The sequence below is a fragment of the Solea solea genome, chromosome 12 (genome assembly GCF_958295425.1).
Source record: "Solea solea chromosome 12, fSolSol10.1, whole genome shotgun sequence".
In the NCBI taxonomy this organism is placed as follows: Eukaryota; Metazoa; Chordata; class Actinopteri; order Pleuronectiformes; family Soleidae; genus Solea; species Solea solea.
Window position 1 is genome coordinate 12425758 of NC_081145.1, and position 22903 is coordinate 12448660.

At 40.0% G+C, this 22903-nt stretch overlaps 4 protein-coding genes across 4 annotated transcripts; 1 reads left to right on the top strand and 3 right to left on the bottom strand.

Moving 5' to 3' along the window:
- Nucleotides 1-304: 304 nt before the first annotated feature.
- Nucleotides 305-3855, bottom strand: LOC131470607 (cytochrome c oxidase subunit 5A, mitochondrial). The gene is made up of 6 exons (XM_058646532.1): nucleotides 3812-3855; nucleotides 2869-2949; nucleotides 1945-2061; nucleotides 1086-1207; nucleotides 847-968; nucleotides 305-751 (listed from the first exon to the last, which is right to left on the bottom strand). The coding sequence occupies exons 2-5, from the start codon at nucleotides 2939-2941 to the stop codon at nucleotides 855-857; spliced, it is 426 nt and encodes a 141-aa protein (XP_058502515.1). The 5' UTR covers nucleotides 2942-2949; nucleotides 3812-3855; the 3' UTR covers nucleotides 305-751; nucleotides 847-854.
- A 1431-nt stretch (nucleotides 3856-5286) lies between these two features.
- Nucleotides 5287-6206, bottom strand: LOC131470448 (ribonuclease P protein subunit p25-like protein). The gene has a single exon (XM_058646282.1). The coding sequence runs from the start codon at nucleotides 5966-5968 to the stop codon at nucleotides 5381-5383; it is 588 nt and encodes a 195-aa protein (XP_058502265.1). The 5' UTR covers nucleotides 5969-6206; the 3' UTR covers nucleotides 5287-5380.
- A 1857-nt stretch (nucleotides 6207-8063) lies between these two features.
- Nucleotides 8064-14987, bottom strand: LOC131469994 (protein mono-ADP-ribosyltransferase PARP6-like). Its single transcript, XM_058645476.1, has 18 exons — nucleotides 14877-14987; nucleotides 12150-12222; nucleotides 11446-11548; nucleotides 11306-11362; nucleotides 10780-10871; nucleotides 10629-10695; nucleotides 10403-10543; nucleotides 10180-10315; nucleotides 9964-10092; nucleotides 9608-9703; nucleotides 9431-9523; nucleotides 9219-9344; nucleotides 9059-9124; nucleotides 8893-8960; nucleotides 8746-8794; nucleotides 8462-8574; nucleotides 8288-8365; nucleotides 8064-8160 (listed from the first exon to the last, which is right to left on the bottom strand). Exons 1-18 carry the CDS (start codon nucleotides 14985-14987, stop codon nucleotides 8064-8066), a joined length of 1695 nt encoding a protein of 564 aa, XP_058501459.1.
- pkmb (pyruvate kinase M1/2b) lies at nucleotides 14880-22672 on the top strand. The gene is made up of 11 exons (XM_058646540.1): nucleotides 14880-14994; nucleotides 15712-15891; nucleotides 16016-16107; nucleotides 18270-18401; nucleotides 18481-18667; nucleotides 18758-19028; nucleotides 19103-19253; nucleotides 19338-19490; nucleotides 20218-20384; nucleotides 21822-22003; nucleotides 22092-22672. Exons 2-11 carry the CDS (start codon nucleotides 15741-15743, stop codon nucleotides 22196-22198), a joined length of 1593 nt encoding a protein of 530 aa, XP_058502523.1. The 5' UTR covers nucleotides 14880-14994; nucleotides 15712-15740; the 3' UTR covers nucleotides 22199-22672.
- The last annotated feature ends 231 nt before the right edge of the window (nucleotides 22673-22903 follow it).

The following is a 22903-nucleotide window of genomic DNA, read 5'->3' on the forward strand; positions in this document are numbered from 1 at the left end:
CCATCTTCTTTCAGCTTCTCGACAAAGCGGATCATCTCCCTCATAATGTTCTTGTTTAAAAAAAAAAAAAAAAAAAATTAAAACAGTAAAATGAAACCCTCATGTGATCATTCTCCATTGCTAAGCCTACAGACATGAATCAAAGTAGACTCAGGTAGGAGAATAAAACCAGTCATATACAGTAGATAAAATATATCAACTTCATTATTAAAATAGTATATTAGACTTTATTATTTATAGACATTCAGCACTGTGAAACTAAAACTAGATGTTATTTCGAAGAGAAGCACCGGACTTATTCTGGTCTCTGAAAATATGTTTTTAATGTTTGTGAAACAACATTACACCATTTGGACAACTTTATGTAATCAGAATGTAAATTTTCCCTGAAATGAAAACATGATTCAACATAGACAGAATACAGTAGAATGATTTTTACATTCATGTGAAAATGCTGCTCCCTGGAGGTAAACATGTGACTCTCACATGAATGTGTCCGCACACACCAAGAAAACATGCAGCTCTGCCCTCTATTTAAACAACTTGTAAAGAAGTGCTGCTTCAAAATCTACGCTCTCAAATATCCATAAAATATTGTGACACTCAATAAAGATACATTTTCCTTTATTATGTTTGTCAATATTTTACAAGCAAAAGAACAAAATAAAGGCCAATTAAATATCACGTGTATTATGAGGCAAACATTTAGGTACAGGGGTTATGTGTCCTGGGGATTTCCACCATTAGATATCTAAAGAAAGAAACAAAACCATTTCTGTTTAACGGCCACATTAGAGCCAATATTGAAGTGGGAAAAAAATGTGCCTATCTGGAGAATTCTGATACCTTGTTGATTACGCTTTGTCAATGCCAAGCTCTTCCGGTGTGGAGATGCCAAGCTCTTTCAACACTGGCTGCAGCTCCTGGATCAGGTATGGGTAGATGTCTTTATGAGGTCCTGCCTTGTCCTGAGGAAATAGCCAATGGTAAAACCTATTACAAATTAACCTATGACAACCAAATCCAAAAAGGCTGGTTGGCAATATTCCCAGAATTATTCACAAGTCTAGAAGCTCTTCTCTCACCTTCACTGCTTCCAAAACTCGAACAGCACTGGCAAAGTCATCCAACCTTCGACAGGCTCTCAGTACTGCCTCAATAATCTTTGGCTCAGGTACCAGATCATAACCAATCAATGTGTTCATCCCTGAAATGAAGAATTTGGAGGAGCAACACATTTACTACAATTTTTACTTTAAAATATTTATCCAAAGAAGAAACCAATTAAATGGCTAAAAGTAATCACTTGCACATGATTTTTTTTTTATCTACAGTTGAAGATATCCCAATAATTGGGATATATCTTTAGCTAAAATTAATGGAGACTTGATGTCCTTGAAATGTTTTAAAAGACTTGAACCACTGGGCTGGAAGCTGCTAATCACAGTGAGTAAGAACGTTCTTTGTGCAACAACATTGTGCTACTTAAAGTTATTTCGCTTTATTTGATTAAACAAAGATGGAATAATCCTTTCATAAGGTCCCAATATATAAATAATTGTAATTTTAGACAACGTAACCACATATGACTAGACAACTACTGAATGACTTCCTGCTTACATTGTTACGTTCAACCACAAGGAGTCATTTCTTCAAGTCTATGGTCTTATGATTGCATAAAAAATATCTTCCTTTGTGTTTCCTTTAAAAGGGAGTGTACAGAATAAAAAAAATGACATGCTTAAATTGCCAGGGTGGCATTATTCAGCAGGTGCCATTTAAGTAAAACACTGCCACCAAATTACAATAAACAGATTTTTTTTTTTACATTATTTATTTTATCTGTGAGCAGTGTAACCCAAAATACATTAGTCAGATTATGTATTTATTGCCAAACAAAGAAATTATGAGATTACAGTTAGTTTTTTTTCCCAGTAAATATACCTTTTCTTAGCTCCCATGCATCAATGTCTTGCTTGTTGAAATAGGTGACCCAGCGGGCATCAAATTCCTCATCAGTCTCTTGCTTCCCATGTGAGTACCACCTTGAGGCAAGAGGAGCTGCAGAATGAAAACAATGTGAGTTAAGCAGTTTCAACTATTGTCAGGGTGTTAAGATGTAAAAACAGCAGTGTCAAACACACCCACACTGAGTGAAGTGAGGAAGGACAAACTCATATGTGGTTGGATTTCAGCCAATATCCTCATATGACCTAACACCTAGCAAACTAGTAACACTGTGACAGAAAATAAATATATTTAAATGACGATTATTACAGTGCATGAAAATACATGATGCAAATCGCAATTTCACAAATGTCGACTCCACATCATCCGAATAGAATTTACAAAATAGATACAATTAGGTTAGTTAATACAGTTATTCGAATGTCACATATGTGGACATTAAAGTAAGGGTCAAATAGAGATTACAGTCGCCGATAAAAAGAAAAAACGCCATTCGATATCACTAACATTAGCTCACCATTACTTGATTGGTAAAACACAGGTATAGTCAAATAACATAGTTAGCATTGTTAGCAGCACAGCCACTGGGCCCGAGCCATACACCGGGTCACGACAAGGACATGGACACCATGGCGCTCAACAACAGGGCAGTTTCAAAGCAGCACACAGTCAAACTATGAGACCAATGAGTGTGTTAAACGATAGTTAACACGCTTTGACTGAAATATTAATATATTGGCAATATGGCTTATAATACAAGAATATAGTAACACCGGCTAAGCTAGTAACTGTCGCTATGTGGCTAAGGGCACGTTTAATTACCGCCAACGGTTAAATATTTCAGGAGTTATCAAATTAAAAACAACAACATTTAGATGTGTAAGCAGCGTAAGAAAATACCTTGACAGCCTGGCTGCGTACGAGCCAAACTCCGAACACCGGAGACGGAGAAGCGGACGGCGGCTCTAAACATGATGCTTGACTCCTAGCTAGTGATGCGAGTCTGACACCGGAGCTCCGATCCTTGCTTCAAACTCGAAGCTGTGCTCTCCTTGAACCGCTGATTCGAAGCTTGCTTTGGGGCAGAGCAAGTGACGTAATCGATGACGTATGAAGCAGCGACTGCTTCGGTCCCCGAATGAGCTTCACGAGCTATCGCGAGATTAGTTGTTGGCGTGAGACTTGCTTCGGGAGGCTTGTGCGCGCCAAAACACACCTAAAGGCACCCGACACACTCCACAACATGTGGCCTTGCCAAAGTTGTTGTGTGCGTTATTGCTGTTGTTGCTGTTATCATCCCTGCTGTTGGTTGATCGTCATGGAGCCAAATAGGAAGAGAAGCCGTTCTCAAATGTGGGAACACTTTGAGCTGATCAGTCCTAATAACGTGAGTATCTGATTCAAAGTACAGTATGTTGTATAGCTCAGTGGCATAGTCGCAGGGCCTTCGTCTTGAGGACTGGGGTTCAAATCCCAGATGGTACTTTTATACTTATAATACTTTTCATACCCAGTGGAAAAACTGCTATTCCTCAATAAAAACCTCTGAATTCATCCCCAAGTTACACAAGCACAGCCCACCTTCCCTGCACCTACTTTGTTTCCTCGACCACACCCTCTCTCAATCCCAGATACTAGTTAACCTTGTCTACTGAATAAGCTGAATATAATATGTTCAGCAGTAAACAACCAACACTGTCTGTCACAACGGCAATCACTGGCATGTTGTCTAATATTTCACCACTAGATGTCACTGAAATGAACCTTTGAATGAATGAACCCATGTTCAATACAATTGGCAAAGTGGTTCAATACTGCTTTATTGCTTCATTTGAGCATCACTACTCCTAGCTACAGACACACTCACTGCTACAGGGGTTGTTTCGCTACCAGTTTGTGTCGGAAGCACACTGCGCATGCGTGAATCTGCCATCTTGGACGGCACGTGTTATGCCGAGTTCTGTACCTGCCGAGAATTGCATGCCTCTGACGGGAACGCGCACGGCTGAAGCGGAAACCATCGCATCGGACATCAACCTCGTACTTTTATGGCAAAGTACGGCTTGAAGGCGATACTTTTTTAGGATTTATTAGTGGTGCTAAGTCATCCGAGTACAGAAGTGTATGTTTTCAATTACTTAGTGACTATTAACGTTATTTGCCAGAGGTTATTTCGTGAGCTTATTGTTACATTTGTAAAACGATAAAGCCTATAATGGTCTACAGTACATTATGACACAATATGATACAATCAAGAGGGGGTGCATTTTTCTGCAAAAATGTATCGCCTTCAAGTCGTAGCTTGCTATAAAAGTATGAGCTTGTTGGTGACCGATGGTTTCCGCTCCAGCTGTGCGCGTTCCTGTCAGATGTATGCAATTCTTGGCAGGCAGGCAGAACTCGGTATAACACCTGTTTTGGTACGTGACATGGACAAACGAGACAAAAAAATATAAATATTATATAAATATTTTCTCGACAAACTTTCTTTATAAATCCTTACAGGCGAATACATTTCATAAGACTTTGCAGTGTTGTTAGCTAATGTCGTGTGTTGTTGTCTTGAAGTTGATTAAATACAATGTATAAACTCTTACTAACACTAACACACTACAAACAAACTTGAGATGCTTTGAAAGGTCAGAGGTTAATCATTCCTTGATTATGTAAATACATTTCCCCCATAATACGAGCAAATACAGTGAATACAGCTACTTATCTATCTATCTGTACTGCTACAAATAATGAAAATTTAAATATGCGCATATATTACCACAACTGATTTATGCTATTTATACTATCCTGACCTCGATACATAGATGCATTACTGATTAAATAATATGTATTAAAAGAAGGTCTTTCATTTTTACCCTTTGAGGCAGGTGTGACCAAGTGACATCACCAATAAGAATGTGAACTCCTGTTATGAAGCCTTGAGATTTGGAGTTTGACCATCACCATATTGAGGTTTTGGAACCAGAAGTTCACCAAGTTGACGATACCAGCTGGCTGTCACTCACACTGTCCCGTGTCATTTATTTAACTCCAAATGAGAACTAATTTACAAAAGTGACATCATGTTTTATTGATGAAGGCCCCAAAATGGCAATTGAGAAAACCACTGCAAAAAAAATAGTTACTGATGTAAATCAAGTTAGAAGGAAAAAGAATTCCATTCGAATGGAGCTCTTATTTGGAACCAATGGATTCGCCCCCTGGTGTCTATTCACTGTATTGTTACCTCCAGGGTTCCTTCATTTGACAACCAGAAGACTTCATCCACATTTTATTTACAGTTGATGTATGGGATCTGCACAAATCTGAAGCTGCTAAAAGGTACAATGAAACAATCCTCTGATCACCTCATAAATAACACATTTCTGATATTTCATGATATACAGTTAGACTTTGGTTAGGGAAGCTGGGACCATGCACTCCAGTCCTCCTGCAGAGCTCTCTGTCTCTCTGTGTGGTTTTGTGGAGGTTGATATCCTGGGTCCTGGGGGTCCAGTGGGTCTTTGGAGAGCAGGATACAGATGGCAGGAACTGTTCTCTGCGTGGTTGTACCTGCTGCTCCCTGTTGTGGATTCGCCCAAACCTCCGTCACTGTCTTGTAGTAGAGTTTGGACACCTGGTGCAGTCCTCCCACTTTACGTTTTAGGATCTCCACACAGGTGATGGTCTTGGTGACTGCTCTACCCGAGCCAGTGAAAACCACTTGCCTCAGCAATGTCCCACTATCATCTCTACTCTCTCCTTGCATGCGAGCTGTCACAAACCTCAGTAAATTGCAGATCTTGCTTCCTCCTTTCACTCTCATATACAGAGTGTCTGCTGCTATGCCTTGGATTGAATAAGGGCTCCTGTCCTCTGTTTGGCTGATTCTCCTGAAGTGGCTTTGGTCAGGTTTTGTAGATACAGATGAAGACGGCAGAGAGGGACTGAGTGAAGCCGACTGTGGCTCCATTGCAGCGCTGCATGCTTCACTTGAACTCTTCATCTGACCCGTGGGTTCAATCCAACAAAATAACAGTGGCGGAGACGAAGGATCTGAACCTGCAGCCTTGGTGATCTAAAGCAGTTTTCTTTTCTTCAAAAAACAAAAAACTGAACATGCCTTTAATCCAGACTTGTGTCTTATCTTGTGATGCATTTGTTTTTTTTTTCTCTAGACTATACTAAGATGACTGCCAGCATAATAAATAGGACACTTTCTTCTAATCCCATTGATGTGAAAGAAAAGACGCCCTTGAACCATTTAGCACTGAGGACAGCTGATGCCAACAAACACATATGAGGCTCAGAGACAGACATATACAATGGGACATTGTGGCTCTTAAAGGGACATGCAACATTTAATCTTCTAGTTTGTTTGTTTTGGAATAGAAGGATTTTGCTTTAATTATATGGACAAATAAACACTGGTTAACTAGATTTAACAAGGCAGCACATTGGCCCATGTTGTCCTATTTTGTCCATATTCTTGATTTCTTTTTTCTGTTGATATTTACATTACAGTCTGCTTGATATGAATATGTACAGATATTCATTTATTTATTATTACCCCTTTAGCCTCCACAAGGAGGAGACTGCTGGGGCAAATCCCAGCTGACATAGGGCAACAAGTGGGGTCACACCCTGGACAGGTCACCAGTCCATTGCAGGGTCAACTTATATTGAAATAAATTATGTTTCCCTTTGCACTAGCAACAAAGAGTCGTACAGCTATTTAGAAACTCCACATTTCTCCTCCCTTCAGTCCATCACCTGCTGGGCTGATAAAGAAAACGCATCCTACAAAAATTTGAGTCAATGGCATTTACTAGGACAATCATATCTTGGAGCTGCTACTTACTATAATAAGATTTGATCTCTGTCCAGATGCAAGCAGAGGTGTTTCCATTGTTATTCTCTTAAGAGGAGCAGGGGGATAGGGATGCAGCTGTGGGGCTCATATGGAACCACTATACTGTTATAATGGTGTGTTTCTGCCTCAGAGGATGCTGAGCACAGCTTGTTATTCACTGACTCCAACAATGAACACAAAGATACAATTCGTTCATGCAGCTGGCACCAAAGGGAATATTTCTATGGCCATAATGCCTATTAATTGTCATTCAATTGTTCATTGGTGAATATTCAATATAACAGCAATTCGGTTATTTAGCATTTTTTTGATGGTGTGAACAAATGCCTACTTATATTTGTATGTGTATGTTATTTTGTGTTGTTTTATGGAAATGTTTCAGATGTGCTCATATAGTATAATCCAATGTTTACATTGTCTCTGCATTTTACTCATTATTATTAGTATTATGAATATTTTACACATAATTGCACATAAGTGCAATACACATATATAATATCCTGTGTTCAATCTTTGTTTATACTGTAAATATCAAGCCCATACTCTATATATTCTGGAAACTGTCTATAATGTACATTGTATTTTAACTTTTTATAGTCATACATGTTAATATCTTTCTATATTGTACTTTCTTGGAAATGCACATTTATTATTTATCATCTTTATCTTTACTGTCTTTGCTGCGGTGACAATGTAAATTTCCCCTCTGCTGGACAAATAAAGAACTTTCTTATCTAATTATTCTAGGATGGGTAAAAATGCAGAGAATAATTTCCCTAAGGGGATTAATAAAGTATCTAAAATTAAAAAAAAATAAAAATTAAATATCCTATTTATTGGCTCTATTAATTACACTTGCTTACACTTCCATCTTGTGGTGAATCACATGTATTACATAAACAACAAGTAATGTGAATGTGTAAATGAAAAGGGTATCTTTGATGTGTTAAAAAATACTGAAGACGAATATTGTATTGTTCCTTTATTTTAAAAATTAGGTCATAAACGCACTCAATGAGAGTGGCAGTAGAAATAGACTTAGACTGAAATAGACAAGGCAAAATGGTTTAACAGGTGCATGATTCAACAACTATTTCTTCCATCATGTCATAATATAATTACATATTAGTAATTATTATGAGTATTTTCCTTCCTCTGAGACCTCTGTCTTTTATATAAAATCTACATCATAATGAAGTGTATGTACAGTGAGAGGATATTTGTTTTCTCAGCACGACTGTGAAGCAATTACTTGTAAAATTTCCCTGTGGATGTGGACATCCTGAGTGTTGACGTGGACGTCTCCCACCTGACCGTTTTCATACCTAAGAAGGACAAAGGAAATCTGGAGTGAAGCCTGAAACAGATGAGGCGAAGACGCAGAGCGAGAACTTTAGTATGTTTGTGGGATGAAATCTCCACTGTGGATTAAAAGACTTAGTTTGTTAATACTCGACCTGTAGTTTTGTGTATGAGGCGTTAACCAGTCCATTTCTTAAAATAGAGTGCCAGTTTTCAATGTGGGAACCACTGAAAGATGGAAGAATAAGGGCTGAGCACACGGAGCATTATTCAGCATGTATATAAGCACTGTTCATTTTGTGCCGCAGCTCTGATTTTACTCACTGAAAAGCGAAAGTGCTGCCATAAATGTTTCTAGCAGTTTGGAATCGAGCCTCTTTGCAGGGCGGGCTGCTGATCAACAGAAACTGATGGGGTGTGTGCATGAACCTCAGTTTCTGTTGTACATAGAAGGGGTGAAATGGGCAGAGAGAGTAGCAACAGCGGTGAAATAAAGTGTGAAACACTGCGTGTGGTCTAATATTTGGGAGCTAATTATTAATTATTAACTTCTACTGCTGTAAAACGGTTAAAGAATCATAGTCTAAGTGTAAACTGCTCTATCGTACCCTGTGCGGTGGAAGCTTGACAATGTGTGATCTGTTGCTTGCTAAAATCCTGTTGTCAAACATACAAACACACATCTGAGTATGAACCTAAGAAACACATGTTAATAACAGTACGAGTGAGAAGCTAGTTTTGATGGTCCCACTCACCACTGTAGTAAGGGATAAGCGAGAGGATCTAATTTATCCATCTGTTTCCTTATTTCAGAATGTTGACCCTGGAAGAGATTAAACATCAGGAGGACATTCAGCAATCCAGGTTCTTCTCAGACAAGGAGAACTAAATGTCAATGATGTAAATCTTAAGATCAGTCACCTGTGCCATTCTCCTGATTAATAAGACATTGTCAAGCGCCTTTTGCAGCCTGTCATAGCTTCTTCTCTGCAACAATAAAGAGCAATGTTTCAGTAGGAAATATACTGTTCAGGTTATTTCAAATCCAGCCAGTTCTAATCTAGACTCCTTTAGTTCCTACCTTTGGACTAAAGGCCAGAGCTTTGGGGTTGTAAGGATCAACAACAGAAGGGTACGGTTCAAATATGATGCTCTTGCGTGCAGACTGAAGAGCAGCTCTGCACATAGCGACCAGCAGGTCAATCACCTACAGAGCACAGATTATTGGCATAAATAAATCTGGCTATGATCGATCATGTATGATATTAAATGATGCCTTTATTTGGTTCCAACCTCTGCACCAGTTGCAACGTCCTCTGTAGCTCCGGACATAACGCCCAGTGTATAAAAGGAAAACACACATAGCTCCCTTGTGCAAACTGCAGGCTAAAAAACAAACAAAACCTATTTACAGTCACCATACTGTTCTTTTGAAGTTTCACTTCAGCTTATTTCTAAAGATAAATGTACCTTTAAGAGAGGGCCATTCTGAAACATGTGGCGCTCATCACAGATTATACAGAATTCATTAAGGGTAGACATTCTCTGCTCAGTGTAGCTCATTATCTGTGTACAACAGTGATAGGCAAATGATGACATAAACACACTATCCCACAGTCTGTATTAAGTGAAATGAATTAATTTATTGTTGACCTACAGTCTGTTTCATGATAGATAGATAGATAGATAGATAGATAGATAGATAGATAGATTGATAGATAGATAGATAGATAGATAGACTATAAAACTTTGTGAGAAGTGTTAACATGACTATTAAACCCTGACTTTCTTTCTTCAGAAGTGTTGTTGTAATGAGCTGCATTTACCTGTACTAGGAAACCATGCTGTAGAGTGGGGCTGCTCTTACAGTGCACAGTGGTCTGGGAGGAGAAAAGCAGCTCTATCAGCTGTTTGGTGCTAATCTGTGATGGCTTGATAGATGACACCTTCACCCTCTGTGGAAGAACAACACACAAACACATAAACCTTTACTACACAATCTGAACATAAGAAGGAGCTGGAGTTTATTTTTGAGTCCTAACCTTTCGACTTGGCATGTAGGTGAAGAGTTCTCCTGTGGGATTCTTGTCAGAGTTCATGTGATTTTTGAAACGATTCCGTTTCATCGTTGGGAAAATGATCTTTCCTCTCATTGTTGCCTCGCGGTGCTGATGGGATCTGATTATTACACAGGGAGATGTAAACAGACAAGCAGGAACAGATTCAGTCCAAATTAATGAGATGAATGAATGAATGAAATCTTACTTTGACCAGATGCTTAGTCTTGCGCCAAATTTCCTGATCGTGCCTCTTGGTCTGAACCGGCCGTGTCTGCTCTTCTGTTGGACCACGATGTTCTCATTTGTCAGGTGTTTCCACTCCTGAGATATGAAGAGTGTGAGAATACTGGGGGAACAGAAAGAGAGACAAATGTCTGTCTTTATCCGATCAGGTTCATCACTGTCATAACTAATATGACAGAAACACTCACTTCTCTAGTTGTTTCCCGACACTGAAATGATCTGAGTTGCTTGGCTGAAAGACTTCAACAGAAGGTGCTGCAGTGTGAAATATCATTTGATGAGCTGTCACTCTGATTTAGAATTTTACAGTTTTTATTTTGCACCAGTGTTGATGCTCACCAGGGCCGTCCAGATACTGGGAGAGAGAAAAGTGCAGACGGATAACAATGGGCTCTGATGAATGAACCCCCCATGCGTTGGCCACCTCCTCCTGTGGACACAAATGGTGTTGTCGTATAATCACACAAAGGTGTCACGACAGCAAACATATCAGTACAGGCTCTGAAACCGATGTGTAGCACAAATTCGGCAGAATAATGAACCTCGAAAGACAAATCTTGGATCGAACAGGATGTTTCCATAGAACAGAGGAATTTTTCAGAAGAATATACACAGAGAAAAGACAATATGGATGAATGAAGCACACATCAGTTATGATTCCTCATCTCAATTACACCTCAGGTTTTAGGACATCCCTGAAAAAGTGATTCCATGCAGTAGAACTAACACCTTTAGTGAAAAGGGACAAATAGTCAGCTATACTATATTATGTATAGTTTTGGACTTTTTAAAGAGACAACAAGATGCATAATACATATATTTAATGAAGATACTTCATTGTCAACTGTAAATTTAACTTAGGCCCAGGAAGTTGGTATTGATGTTTAAGTCAACATCCACATCATCAATTGAGTCGTACACCCTAAAATAAGAAGAGTAAGGAGAACATTTAATGACGCATCAAAAAAAGCAGGCATGAATGAGAAAAGATGCTCTGACTCTCACCTGACAGAGATCGCAGAGTCTGAATACAAAGTCCTGACTGATTCAACGTCTGTTTCCAGCTGAGGGTGATGGCACAGCCCAGTGGCACAGCTCTCCTGATGAGACAAACAATGATGCACTAACCTTGTTAATGCTTCACAAACTGGGCACTAACTGTGCTCAAAACTCTAGACACGTTATATGAAACAGCACTAATGCTTACGAAAACTCCTCTGCTGTTACATCCCAGAGAAACATCGCTATCTCAGTTTTGATCATCTAAAAAAGGCAAGTTTGCCTGTTCAATATATGAAATAATAAATGGAATTGTAACCAGGGCCACTGCCATAGGGGGCTGCAAGGAGCCTTACAGGTGCCCCACATTTAGACAAGCTGAGCTTGGTAAAAACACCAAAATCTGGGACATTTTACGATCAGTAATATGGGGAAGCCCCACATACAACACCTTCAAAATACACTTAAAGGTCCATTTAGGCAGATAATGAAACAAAATAATCCATCCATCCATCCATTTTCTACTGCTTTATCCTCCACAAGGGTTGTGGCGGGCATATTTGGATGTGTATTGCACACTGATGTTTATTTATATGCTCTGTCCCTTTTAGATAAACTAAATATACAACATTTTTTTCATTGTCAAATGTGTTGGGAGTTTCAATAGAATCTGCTGGTGTAGAGGAAAATGAGACAAATGTTTACTTGTATTCCACACAAATTCTCCTCTGAGTCACTGTCCTCATCAGTTTGTCCGTCCGTCCACTGCTGGTGCTCAGTCTCCTGCCGAGTTAGTCATGGAAAATAGATTTGTTTTATCCATGCAGTTAATTAGTCCCTTGGACCCAAACTTAACAATGCACAGCCTTTTGTTCTAAAACAATTCACTGATCTATCATCAGAACTGTTAAAGGTAGAATTGGTTTCACTAAATAAATGAATGGATTAATAACAACACACATGCAGACATTGTTACATCAACTCACCATGTATTCTGTTTATCACTTCTCAGCAAAAATAAGTTCACTCCGCTGTGACGAACACAATTAAACTGAAACACTGGGAGAACAAATGGAGTTTAATGAGTTCATATGTCTCTGCAAATGAAACAAAATAAGCAATGAAGTAAAATAAAAGTTATTACCTTTGCTTCATGGTAAAAAAAATAAATAAATCTCCAAAAATTCCTTTGGAGAAAATGTAAAATGGATGAAAATCTCCTAAATTCATACAGCATGTGACCTTGAAACTACCAAAACAAATGTATATTTCAGTTTGACAGGTCGGCTGTCCGTCCTGTTCTCTCTCACTCTGGTTTCCAATGGCAGGAAGTCAAACACGTCCAGTCTTGGACTTTAGTGTCCTGTGATTGGCTGCAGATAACGACAGCCTTATTGGCTGAGCAGTCTGTAAGACTGAGGACCTGCAGCTCCAGAGCTTTTACTGCACACTCAAAAACCTTTGTTCTGCTTGTCTGGTCAGAATGATGTCTATTTCAATATATATATACTGTATAGTACATAACATGGAGTAGGGGAAAACATAAACATGCTGTATGATCCAGGATTCCTGAAATGTGAGGCTCATGAATCAGTTTGAAGTCTGACAAGAAGAAGATTTGCAGTGTCAGATTTGATGTGTGGTGATTGTTGTGATGTTTGGCCTTTATCAGTCTTCTTGAGTGTCTGCTGTGACCTGCAGACACAGTCTGACCTTAATCAGCAGTTAGCCTTTATTAGGATTAGACTCTTCTAGGACTGCATACATCTGTGCAAGTCATCTCTCAACAAGTGCTTTTCCAGAGTAATCCACTTAGATATGACGTGTGTTTGTTATGTGGCCCTGTGTATTTATAGTAGTAAAATGTACCTTTTTAAATATACAACCAGGTATATCAAATGATCAAATACAGCAGTGGAAAACATTTAAAAATTAGAATGCACAAGACTGTGTTATATATTGGTCTATTTTCAATAGACACTGTACATGTACAAAAAAAACCCCATTATGTATGTTTGTTATTTAAATAGTAATTTTTGTAGTAACAAGTAAATAACATGGGCAAGACAACTGTATAAAAAACAACAACCCACCAAAATAGTATCATGTCATCCTTGGGCCATAGTGTGCATCTCCAGAAAATTCCATCCAAATGTGTCGTTTACTTTTCAGGCTGCTCACAAATAGAAAGACGAACAAACAAATAAACAAACGAGGTGATAAACATGTAATAACTTTATCAATGTGAAAATAAATACAGTACAAAGAAAAAAAGGGTCAAGACAGTAAAAGAGAGAGGGAGAGAGAGAGAGAGAGAGAGAATAATTACTGCATGTATAAACCAAAATCAAATATCAACCTTGTTTTGCACCAAAGGTTAAATTTGTTTTTGGATTCTTACGTTGTTGGATTCATACGTTTAACCTTGTTACACAGTTTTGTAGGTACTGTAACCATAGACCATTCTGTATCTATACGTCCATGTATGTCTATGACTATATAACTACAGCTCAAAGTCATTTGACATGTCAGCAAAGTTAATTAGAGGTTTTTTTTTCTCAGTGCAGCTCTTAATGCAGGGCCTCAGAAAACATCCATCTCTGTGATAGAAAGTGATGTGATGTGACGTTGTGCTGTAAAGGATGTCCCTGTATACCTGTGATATATAATTTCAGTCTGAATCATCAACAGTAATCTTAATCAGTGATGAACACTATTTTATTATACATATTGAATAGTCAGGGTTTTGAATGGTGGCCACATTTGGTCATGTAAAAATATGTGGGGGCCAATGGAGTTAGAATTTTATTTTCATTAACATATTAGACTTTTGTTGGGTGACAAACATTGCTTCAAAATAACAAAACTTGAAATTAAACAATAATGTGTGGCAATCCACATGAAGATCCACAGCTCCCTCTTTGGACATGCCTGTCTTAAAGGATGAATTCAGCTGGAAAGTTGAGTGTTTATTAAAACTGGGTCGTGTCATTTTGTGACAGCAGTAGACAACAAAGAAGGAAGACATTTCTCAACTCAGGGGAAACTGAGGGTGAGAAGCACACTTGTTCAAAAATACTACAACATTCTAGTAATACAACGCTAAATGAAAATCGGTGAAGTATTCCTTTAAGTGTATAAGTGGTGTCTGCTACACTGGTGCACAGGAGGTGCCTTTTTCATTTTCGCCCCTGCCCCGCCCATCCAAATGTCTGTGTACGCCACTGGTGTGTTCTGTGTTTAGTGCCCGGCCGAACAACACTCGTTTCTGCGCTATATCCTTGCCTCATTACTCGTCCAACTTCTGCACTTTTTACCAAACAACCTGGGACCGAGTTTAATATTTGTACCAATAAACAACATTTAAATTAAATGACATAACCTTTATATAACTCGCTGCAGAAATGTGTAATATTGCCTTAAGTGTTACAGCCTACCTCGTCTGGCTCCGGGTGTCGGTGACACAGGAAAGTAGTTCCGGTCAGTGAGGAGTATATATGGTGTGGCTGTAACAGGAGCAGTGGCGCTTTGGTCCCTGCAAAGTTCATCCCGGAGGTAAGTGACAGTGATAAGACCTAACTGTACCTATTTGCTTACATCTGTGTTGTTTTAGATTTCCCCAGAAGGTGAACATTAGATTATGAAGTGATTTTCAAGAAATGTCTCCTTGTAACAGAAACAGAGCTTTAATGTATTGTTTCTGCTATTGCTCAGAAATCTAATATATACTGATGTTTTTTTTTGTTTTGTTAATAAGCTGTGTGTTCATAACACTTTTAACATGACTTTAAACTATCTATCTAATATGAAATAACTCACAAACACAGTTACAGTTACAGAGAGAGAGAGAGAGGGGGGGGGGGAGAGAGAGAGAGGCATGTGCATTCCTCCATTGTAGCAGCCCTGTAATCTGAATCCTGACATTTCCACTGTGCCTTTTTAAAGATACCTTTCTACACTTTTTTTTCCAATTAAAACCAGCTCCTCTTCTACAGCTGCACACACAGTCTAGTCCTGCTGGAATGTCACAGTCAGACAGACACAGTCGGTTGTTGCCTTTTGCAGAGACTGTCTGTGGTTCACCCATCGCTGATAGACTTGAAAATAACCAGTGCAAATGTCTTACTTTCTCTTCAGTCATAGGGTCTAAATATGTCTCCGTACCCCCTCTGTAGTCATATTTTCCTTAGATGTGGTTTGCATCATGACAACAACAACAACAACAATATACAGATAATTTTATCAATCCTTGTTATCTCTTTGTTTCCTCAGGACTTTTCCCCACAAACACATATCCAGTCATGTCTAAGTCAAAGGATGCAGGCTCTGCCACCATCCACAGCCAGCAGCTGCACGCTGCCATGGCCGACACGTTCATCGAGCACATGTGTTTGCTGGACATTGACTCTGAACCGGCCGTGTCTCGCAACACTGGCATCATCTGCACAATTGGTTCGACGTTTGCCATTTCTTTCTCAGTTTATAAATCACCCAGTGATTATCTCCTGTATGTAGGTTTCAGAAATCCTTACAAACATCATGTATCTCTTTGAATGATATTCATCTGTTCTTGTAGGACCTGCCACTCGATCTGTGGAGAAGTCCAAGGAAATGATCAAGGCTGGGATGAACATTGCAAGAATGAACTTCTCTCATGGCACACATGAAGTGAGTACTATCTGTGATCTGCTGTTTGCATCCACAAAAACGTCCCTTACAGTCTTCAGATTGGTGGACGTCTCATCCCTCAAACCCCAGCAGGAGTTCAGTTACCATTAACCTTGTCTTCAGCCATGAGTTTGAACCCAGACAGGACTGTACCACCGCAGTAGCTCTGTCCTCTGTGAGTGAGTCAGAGAGGATTTACCCTTTACAGCAGCAGTGGCAGGTCACTCCTGTCGCCTGGTAACTGTAATGTGAGCTGTGAACTAGTACTTGCCCCTTCGGTGCTGGCTCGGAGCTGTAGCTTGATTTGGGAATTCAACAGCCAGGACCTTATACTACTGACCCCACACTTAAAAGTCATGCCTCTTCACCCTTTTCACTGTCACTGGAGTGGCCAATGAAAGGTCACCATCAGCTGTAGCATTAACACACATCTGGTATCTGGATCTTTAAAGGTTAACTGCATTCATTTTTCTTCCCCTCACTGTAACTCAATACCCAGTGGTGTCATTTTTTTATATAATTGATTGATAGGCATTGCTCTAAATCATAAAACCAAAGTTGGTTGAGGGCTATAATGATTTGTTTTGAAAAGTGAAAGACAAACTTGACCTCTGTCTCACTGGTGTGCCAGTTGTTAATGCAGCTATAAATAGGACTTGTCTTAGAGTAAGACTGGCAGCAACAGGACAAGCAGAGGACACACAGAGAGGCCACAGTGAGGCGTTTATTATTAACTGAATAGTAATGTTCAGATTAGATTAGATTACAAGTATCTTTACTGGGTCTTCCTTTGGCAGTGCAGCAGCTGTACATGTCTATGGAATAAACTATGTGTTGTTAAAGGTGGGGCCAGCAGTGTTGATATTTTAACTCTGCAACAAAACAAATCCCTTTTGTTCTCCTTCAAGGCCACTTTTTCAGTCTGTCCTTCCTTTTCTCTTGAGTAGGAGACAGAGTAATTATCTTGTTTTGAGACATTTCCACGTGTTTTATTTGTATATATCTATTGCTGAAAGAATAAAGAGAATCAGCACACAATTAGTTTAACTTTAACACCGAGCGTATGGAAGATGACAATTTTGCGCAAGCACATTTTGAATTACCGTAATTACGCAACAGTTTGGGCTTCTGAACGGTTTCTGAAAGCTGAGAAGTTGCAAGATAATGTCAACAGGTGGTTATTACGGTAATTTCACTCACGCTGTTGTAGGAAGCCGGTGAATCATTGTCATCAGAGAGGAGAGAATTCCCATTTTTTTGGCCTGTTTTTGGACATTGAGACAACGACTCAAACAAATGTTATATGTTTTATACTGTTCAAATTTCAAATCTAACATGCAAAATCTGGTGTTCGTGTACAACTACAGTGTTTTCTTCATTTTCAATTGTTAATACATTATAAACATGCAGTAAATTGTAACTAAAAAAGCACTTAGGTGACAAACATTGCTACAAAATAACAAAACTTGAATTATACAATAATATGTGGCAGTCCACATGACTGTCAAGCACTGACTCACACAGGACCTTTTCTGGCCCTTTTCTGGTTAAAATAAGGAAAGAAAGGTCCAGATGGACATTAGGAGGATTAGGTGTTAAAGGGATATACTGTTTACAATCTGTGTCATAGAAATTGCTGTGACTGTCTCACCTTTGTTGCTCTCTGCGGTTGTAATAGTGTAGAAAAAGAAGAGCGTCATGCCTTCCGGGTCGAACAGCTTTCTTTGTTTCTCTATAGAAGAAAGACTATGTGTAAAAAAACTTTAATTCGACACACAGAGTGCACAACTAGCCGGCCGTGAGGACTTTATAAAAGAAGTTGACAAATACCCTACGTGACTTTAATCACTTTTAAGGCTACTGTTTTTACTAGTCAGTGTGTGTGTGTACGTGTAGCTATGTCTGTGCACTGAAAGGGAACAATGTCATGGCCTAAAAAAAGTCCTGTGTTGCAGTTGTCATTCAAGAATGACCACAGTTATGTAAGCAGTGTGTGTGTGTGTGTGTGTGTGAAATGCCCGCATGCTTTACTAAGAACTTGTCACATACATAAAAACATCGTTTTTAACAATAAAAACGATGTTTTTATGTACAGTTTTATAATGATAAGACATTTTCAAGAAATGGGTGTATGCTTTTCTGTGTTCCCCCACATCGTATAGTACCACGCTGAGACCATCAAGAACGTTCGTGATGCAGCCGAGAGTTTTGGTGCAGGATCTGTTGACTACAGACCAGTGGCCATCGCTCTGGACACCAAGGGACCAGAAATCAGGACTGGACTCATCAAGGGAGTGAGTTCTTGTCACATTATACACGATAATTTTTTTCTGGCATGACATTGAGCCTGACAATTGACAAACTCGTGTTTAGAGCGGCACTGCTGAGGTTGAGTTGAAGAAGGGCGATACCATCAAGCTCACACTGGACGAGCAGTACATGGAGAAATGCGACGAAAAAGTTCTGTGGCTCGACTACAAGAACATCACCAAGGTTGTGCAGCCTGGCAGCCACGTGTTCATTGATGATGGTCTGATTTCTCTTAAAGTCAAAGACATCGGTAAGAACCAGTTTGTGCCATGAAGTTGTTTTGGGGTTTTTTTTCCTGCTAAACTTTAAAATTAAAATCTTTAATGTTGTGTGTCTTAAGGCAGCGACCACCTTGTGTGTGAGATTGAGAATGGCGGTATGCTGGGCAGCAAGAAGGGTGTTAACCTGCCTGGTGCCGCTGTTGACCTCCCCGCTCTGTCTGAGAAGGACATTCAGGACCTGCAGTTCGGTTTGGAGCAGGGCGTCGACATGGTCTTTGCCTCCTTCATCCGTAAGGGTGCTGACGTTCACGCTGTCAGGAAAGTGCTGGGTGAGAAAGGCAAGGACATCAAGATCATTAGCAAGTTGGAGAACCACGAGGGTGTGCGCAGGTGAGTGGAGGATCAGCAGTACTGGCTGCACCGGTCTGAAACCTCAGATAATTGTTTCTCTTTCTCTCTCGCAGGTTTGACGAGATCCTGGAGGCTAGTGATGGCATCATGGTCGCCCGTGGTGACCTGGGCATTGAAATCCCAACAGAGAAGGTCTTCATTGCACAGAAGATGATGACTGGCAAATGTAACAGGATTGGCAAGCCAATTGTCTGTGCCACACAGGTCCGTCACGTCATATCATGGACATCATCGAAGCAATCTGTTTAGTGTGCATAGAGACACATGTGGTAACGTTTTCTTAAACAGATGCTGGAGAGCATGACCAAGAAACCTCGCCCTACCCGTGCTGAGGCCAGTGACGTGGCCAACGCCGTGCTGGACGGCAATGACTGCATTATGCTGAGTGGTGAGACTGCCAAAGGACAATACCCCCTGGAGGCTGTGCACACACAGCACATGGTAAAAACTCGCCTCTGCTATGATGTATATATCATAGCATATCATGTGTTTGTGCAGTTTGCAGCAGCTACATTCACTCAAAGCCACCACAGTCAGGAAGCATTATCAGTAGAAGCCAACAAATAATAGTCTGCAGCATATGGTGCATTCATGTGCTCTTGGGAAACGATGTTTGTCAAACTCAGGACTAAAAGAGAATTGGTTCTGCTTGTTACACTAAAAAGGGGCAAAAATGCTTCTTAAGAGTTTGGATCTTATCCTATATAATGCATCTCCATATGACCAGTTGATTATCAAGATAGAAAATAATAAAATCAAAGATTAACTTAAATTAACCTTAGATTTTGAGGTACTCAAAGAAGAAGGACTGACAAAAATATTAGGTTTGACGTCACTAACAGTGTGTTAGCTGTTGTCTCGTGTGTCCCTGTTTTCACCAAATCGGTTACCAAACAACAACTTGTCTTGTATTGTGCTTTAACATTGTTATGAGCATGTGTGTGTGTGTGTTGTGTGTGTTTGAGGACCTGCAGTGCACAGGAACAGTCCTGGAACATCATGGCCGTGGCTGATATTTAGCTTCATGTCTCAGTGTGCTTTCAGGTATGAAGACTTCTGCACTAAACAAGTAGCCCAAACTAAACTAACTGCTGCAGTATAAAGTCGTTGTGTGACTGTAGCCCAACTCTTTATTTGTCTAATCATAATTTTTTTTTGACATGTTCAGATTGCCCGTGAGGCCGAGGCAGCCATGTTCCACAGGCAGATGTTCGAGGAGCTGCGTCGCATCTCTCATCTGACGCGTGACCCCACAGAGGCCATCGCTATAGGAGCTGTGGAGGCTTCCTTCAAGTGCTGCGCCAGTGTCATCATTGTGCTCACCAAGTCTGGCAGGTGAGAAGAACAATTCCACCGGTGTAGAATTCATAATATCCTCCACAGCACCTACTCTCAACAAAGAAAGTGCACAAACTCTGTTCACACCTCCTCCTCCTCCACACTCTGCGTGACTCGCACTAAGCTCGTGACTCGATGAAAAGTATACCAACTTTTACAGCACAATCTCTGCTCCACTCGTGACCTTCTGAGAGCTGAACTCTGACATTTTACAAGTTAATTTTAACAGCCTGCTCATCCTCTTCCATTTGGGAAATCGTTCTCACAGAGCACATGACACAGGACATATCACTGTTAGCTGGGTGGATTTCTACTATTGATTTATGTATTAAGAGAAGGTTTGCACATCTAGTCGGCCTTCCAGTCCAACTTAATTGTAAAGCACTTTAAAGCGACCACAGTGGTGCTGGATAGAATAATATATAAAAGACATAAAAGCTCTTTTTTAAAAAAATGGGTAAAACAGCCATACAATACAATACAACACAATAAAAACTAATTAAAATAAAATAACATCAACACTAATAAGTGATGAGTTTTATAAAGAGATTTAAAAGTAAGAGACCTGTCTAATATGCAGAGGCAGATCGTTCCACTGTTCAGGAGCCGCAACAGCTAAAGCACGGTCCCCTCTGAGCTTACGTTTAGTATTTGGATATGAAATGACTCTCTGGTGATGAACCAACTGTGTTTTATCTCATGACTTTGCACTTTTATCCCCTAGTTGTGCAGTTTCACTCAACACTATGGAGCTCTGTAGCATCTCTCAGCTCTTTCGCATACAGTAGCATAGCATTTTTGCTGCAGGTAGCAATGGAAAATCATCAAGCCACTGAAAGCAACTGCCTGCACAATAGACAACCAGCTGGTGAACACAGTGGAGTGTAGCAGCTATAGAGCCAGACATTTTTATAACATAATAATAATAATAATAATAAAACAAGTCAATACATAAAAGAAGAGTGAGGAAAAACATGATGAAACTCAGACTGGTGCATTTTTGTGCTGACAACAAGAGCAAATTTATACTTAGCTTAGAGAATTCAGTAATTTGAAATGAATGGATGGTTGAAAGAAAAAGAATGGTGCTCGATACGCTACCAATATTGGTCACTAGCTGACATTGTTATGGGCTGTGATGTAATAAGACAGCTGAACGGGAACCTGCCACCTATTGTAGCAGACTTGGATTCAGTATATCAAATTCCCTCTTGATCTTGTATACTGGGACAAGGACGCTAGTCCAATTAAACGGCACAGTTGAGCTTCAACCGTGGCTCGACTTAACTGTGCGTGCAAACGTTCTGACTGATGAGGACAAAAGCACAGTGTGAAGGACAGTGGACATTCGTCCAGCCTGCAGACTACAGTGTTCTCAAAGGCACACATTCAGACCAACATCTTTTTGGTTTAACCTGTATTTGTTATCTGCAGGTCTGCTCACCTGCTGTCAAAGTACAGGCCCCGCGCTCCCATCATCGCTGTGACCCGCAATGGCCAGACAGCTCGCCAGGCTCACCTGTACCGTGGAATCTACCCTGTTCTCTACACCAAACCTGCCAACGACGTCTGGGCTGAGGACGTTGACCTGCGTGTGAACTTTGCCCTGGAAGTTGGTAAGTGTTGATGAGTTTTGTTGAAACATTCAGTCAAAAGTTAAAAGTAGATTGTGTTAACCTTCCTCTTTTTTTTGTCTCTCTAAAGGCAAGCACCGCAAATTCTGCAAGTCCAGTGACGTAGCCCTTGTCGTGACTGGCTGGCGCCCAGGTTCAGGTTACACCAACACCGTGAGAGTGGTGCTGGTGCCTTGAACTTCAACAAAGGACATTAGTAATCACTCGTAATTGTGCCTTCCCTCTCTTATACCCTGCCCACCCCCGTGTGTTGGACCTTTTTTTGTCTGTTGGTTTTGTGTAAGCAACAGGAAGTCAAAACCGAGGCCATTTTTTTTTCAAAGGACTTTGGGTGGTGTTAGTCATTAACAGTAACACCACAATTCCCCTCAACCATGATATGTGCAATGTATTGTCTAAATCCTGCTGCTGAGACTCCTCTGTCACATTTGTGCCGACTGTTTGCACTTTGAACAGTGTGGAGATGACTGTTACCCTGCACATACCACCGATCTCTCATGTGCTTACTGTTATTTCCCTCATTTTTTGTTTGTTTACTGTCCGGTTCTAGATGCCGTAACGGTCTCCTCCAGTGTGTTTGTGCAGAAGTTAAAGTTGTATCATTCTGAACTGACCTGCTGTCCATCTATTAAAAAGAATTCTTGGGTCAAATGTGTCTTTCACTGCTTATTATAATTATCATCACTGTATTGAAAGTTGGTAAATAGTACTTAACAATCCAAAGGCCTCATGGTGACACCATTAGAGTTCAATATTTATCAGTCTAACAAGTCTCACAAGTTTGTGTGAATAAATACTGCATTCATTTCTTTAGTAATTTTCTATTCAGGTATTTAAAACTGAACACTGTCTCCATAAAAATCTGACGTTCAATAAGCACAA

What these genes read in the sequence shown, in the direction of transcription:
- pkmb (XM_058646540.1), top strand. Translation starts at nt 15,741, where the DNA reads ATGTCTAAGTCAAAGGATGCAGGCTCTGCCACCATCCACAGCCAGCAG. An exon ending in CAATTGTCTGTGCCACACAG is followed by an intron (nt 19,254 to 19,337) that starts GTCCGTCACGTC and finishes TTTCTTAAACAG; the next exon opens with ATGCTGGAGAGCATGACCAA. An exon ending in CTGTGCACACACAGCACATG is followed by an intron (nt 19,491 to 20,217) that starts GTAAAAACTCGC and finishes TGACATGTTCAG; the next exon opens with ATTGCCCGTGAGGCCGAGGC.
- LOC131469994 (XM_058645476.1), bottom strand. Translation starts at nt 14,987, where the DNA reads ATGAACTTTGCAGGGACCAAAGCGCCACTGCTCCTGTTACAGCCACAC. An exon ending in GTCGGGAAACAACTAGAGAA is followed by an intron (nt 10,544 to 10,628) that starts GTGAGTGTTTCT and finishes CTGTTCCCCCAG; the next exon opens with TATTCTCACACTCTTCATAT. An exon ending in GCTTATCCCTTACTACAGTG is followed by an intron (nt 8,795 to 8,892) that starts GTGAGTGGGACC and finishes GTTTGACAACAG; the next exon opens with GATTTTAGCAAGCAACAGAT.
- LOC131470607 (XM_058646532.1), bottom strand. Translation starts at nt 2,941, where the DNA reads ATGTTTAGAGCCGCCGTCCGCTTCTCCGTCTCCGGTGTTCGGAGTTTG. An exon ending in TGCATGGGAGCTAAGAAAAG is followed by an intron (nt 1,208 to 1,944) that starts GTATATTTACTG and finishes TCTTCATTTCAG; the next exon opens with GGATGAACACATTGATTGGT. An exon ending in GAGTTTTGGAAGCAGTGAAG is followed by an intron (nt 969 to 1,085) that starts GTGAGAGAAGAG and finishes CTATTTCCTCAG; the next exon opens with GACAAGGCAGGACCTCATAA.
- LOC131470448 (XM_058646282.1), bottom strand. Translation starts at nt 5,968, where the DNA reads ATGAAGAGTTCAAGTGAAGCATGCAGCGCTGCAATGGAGCCACAGTCG.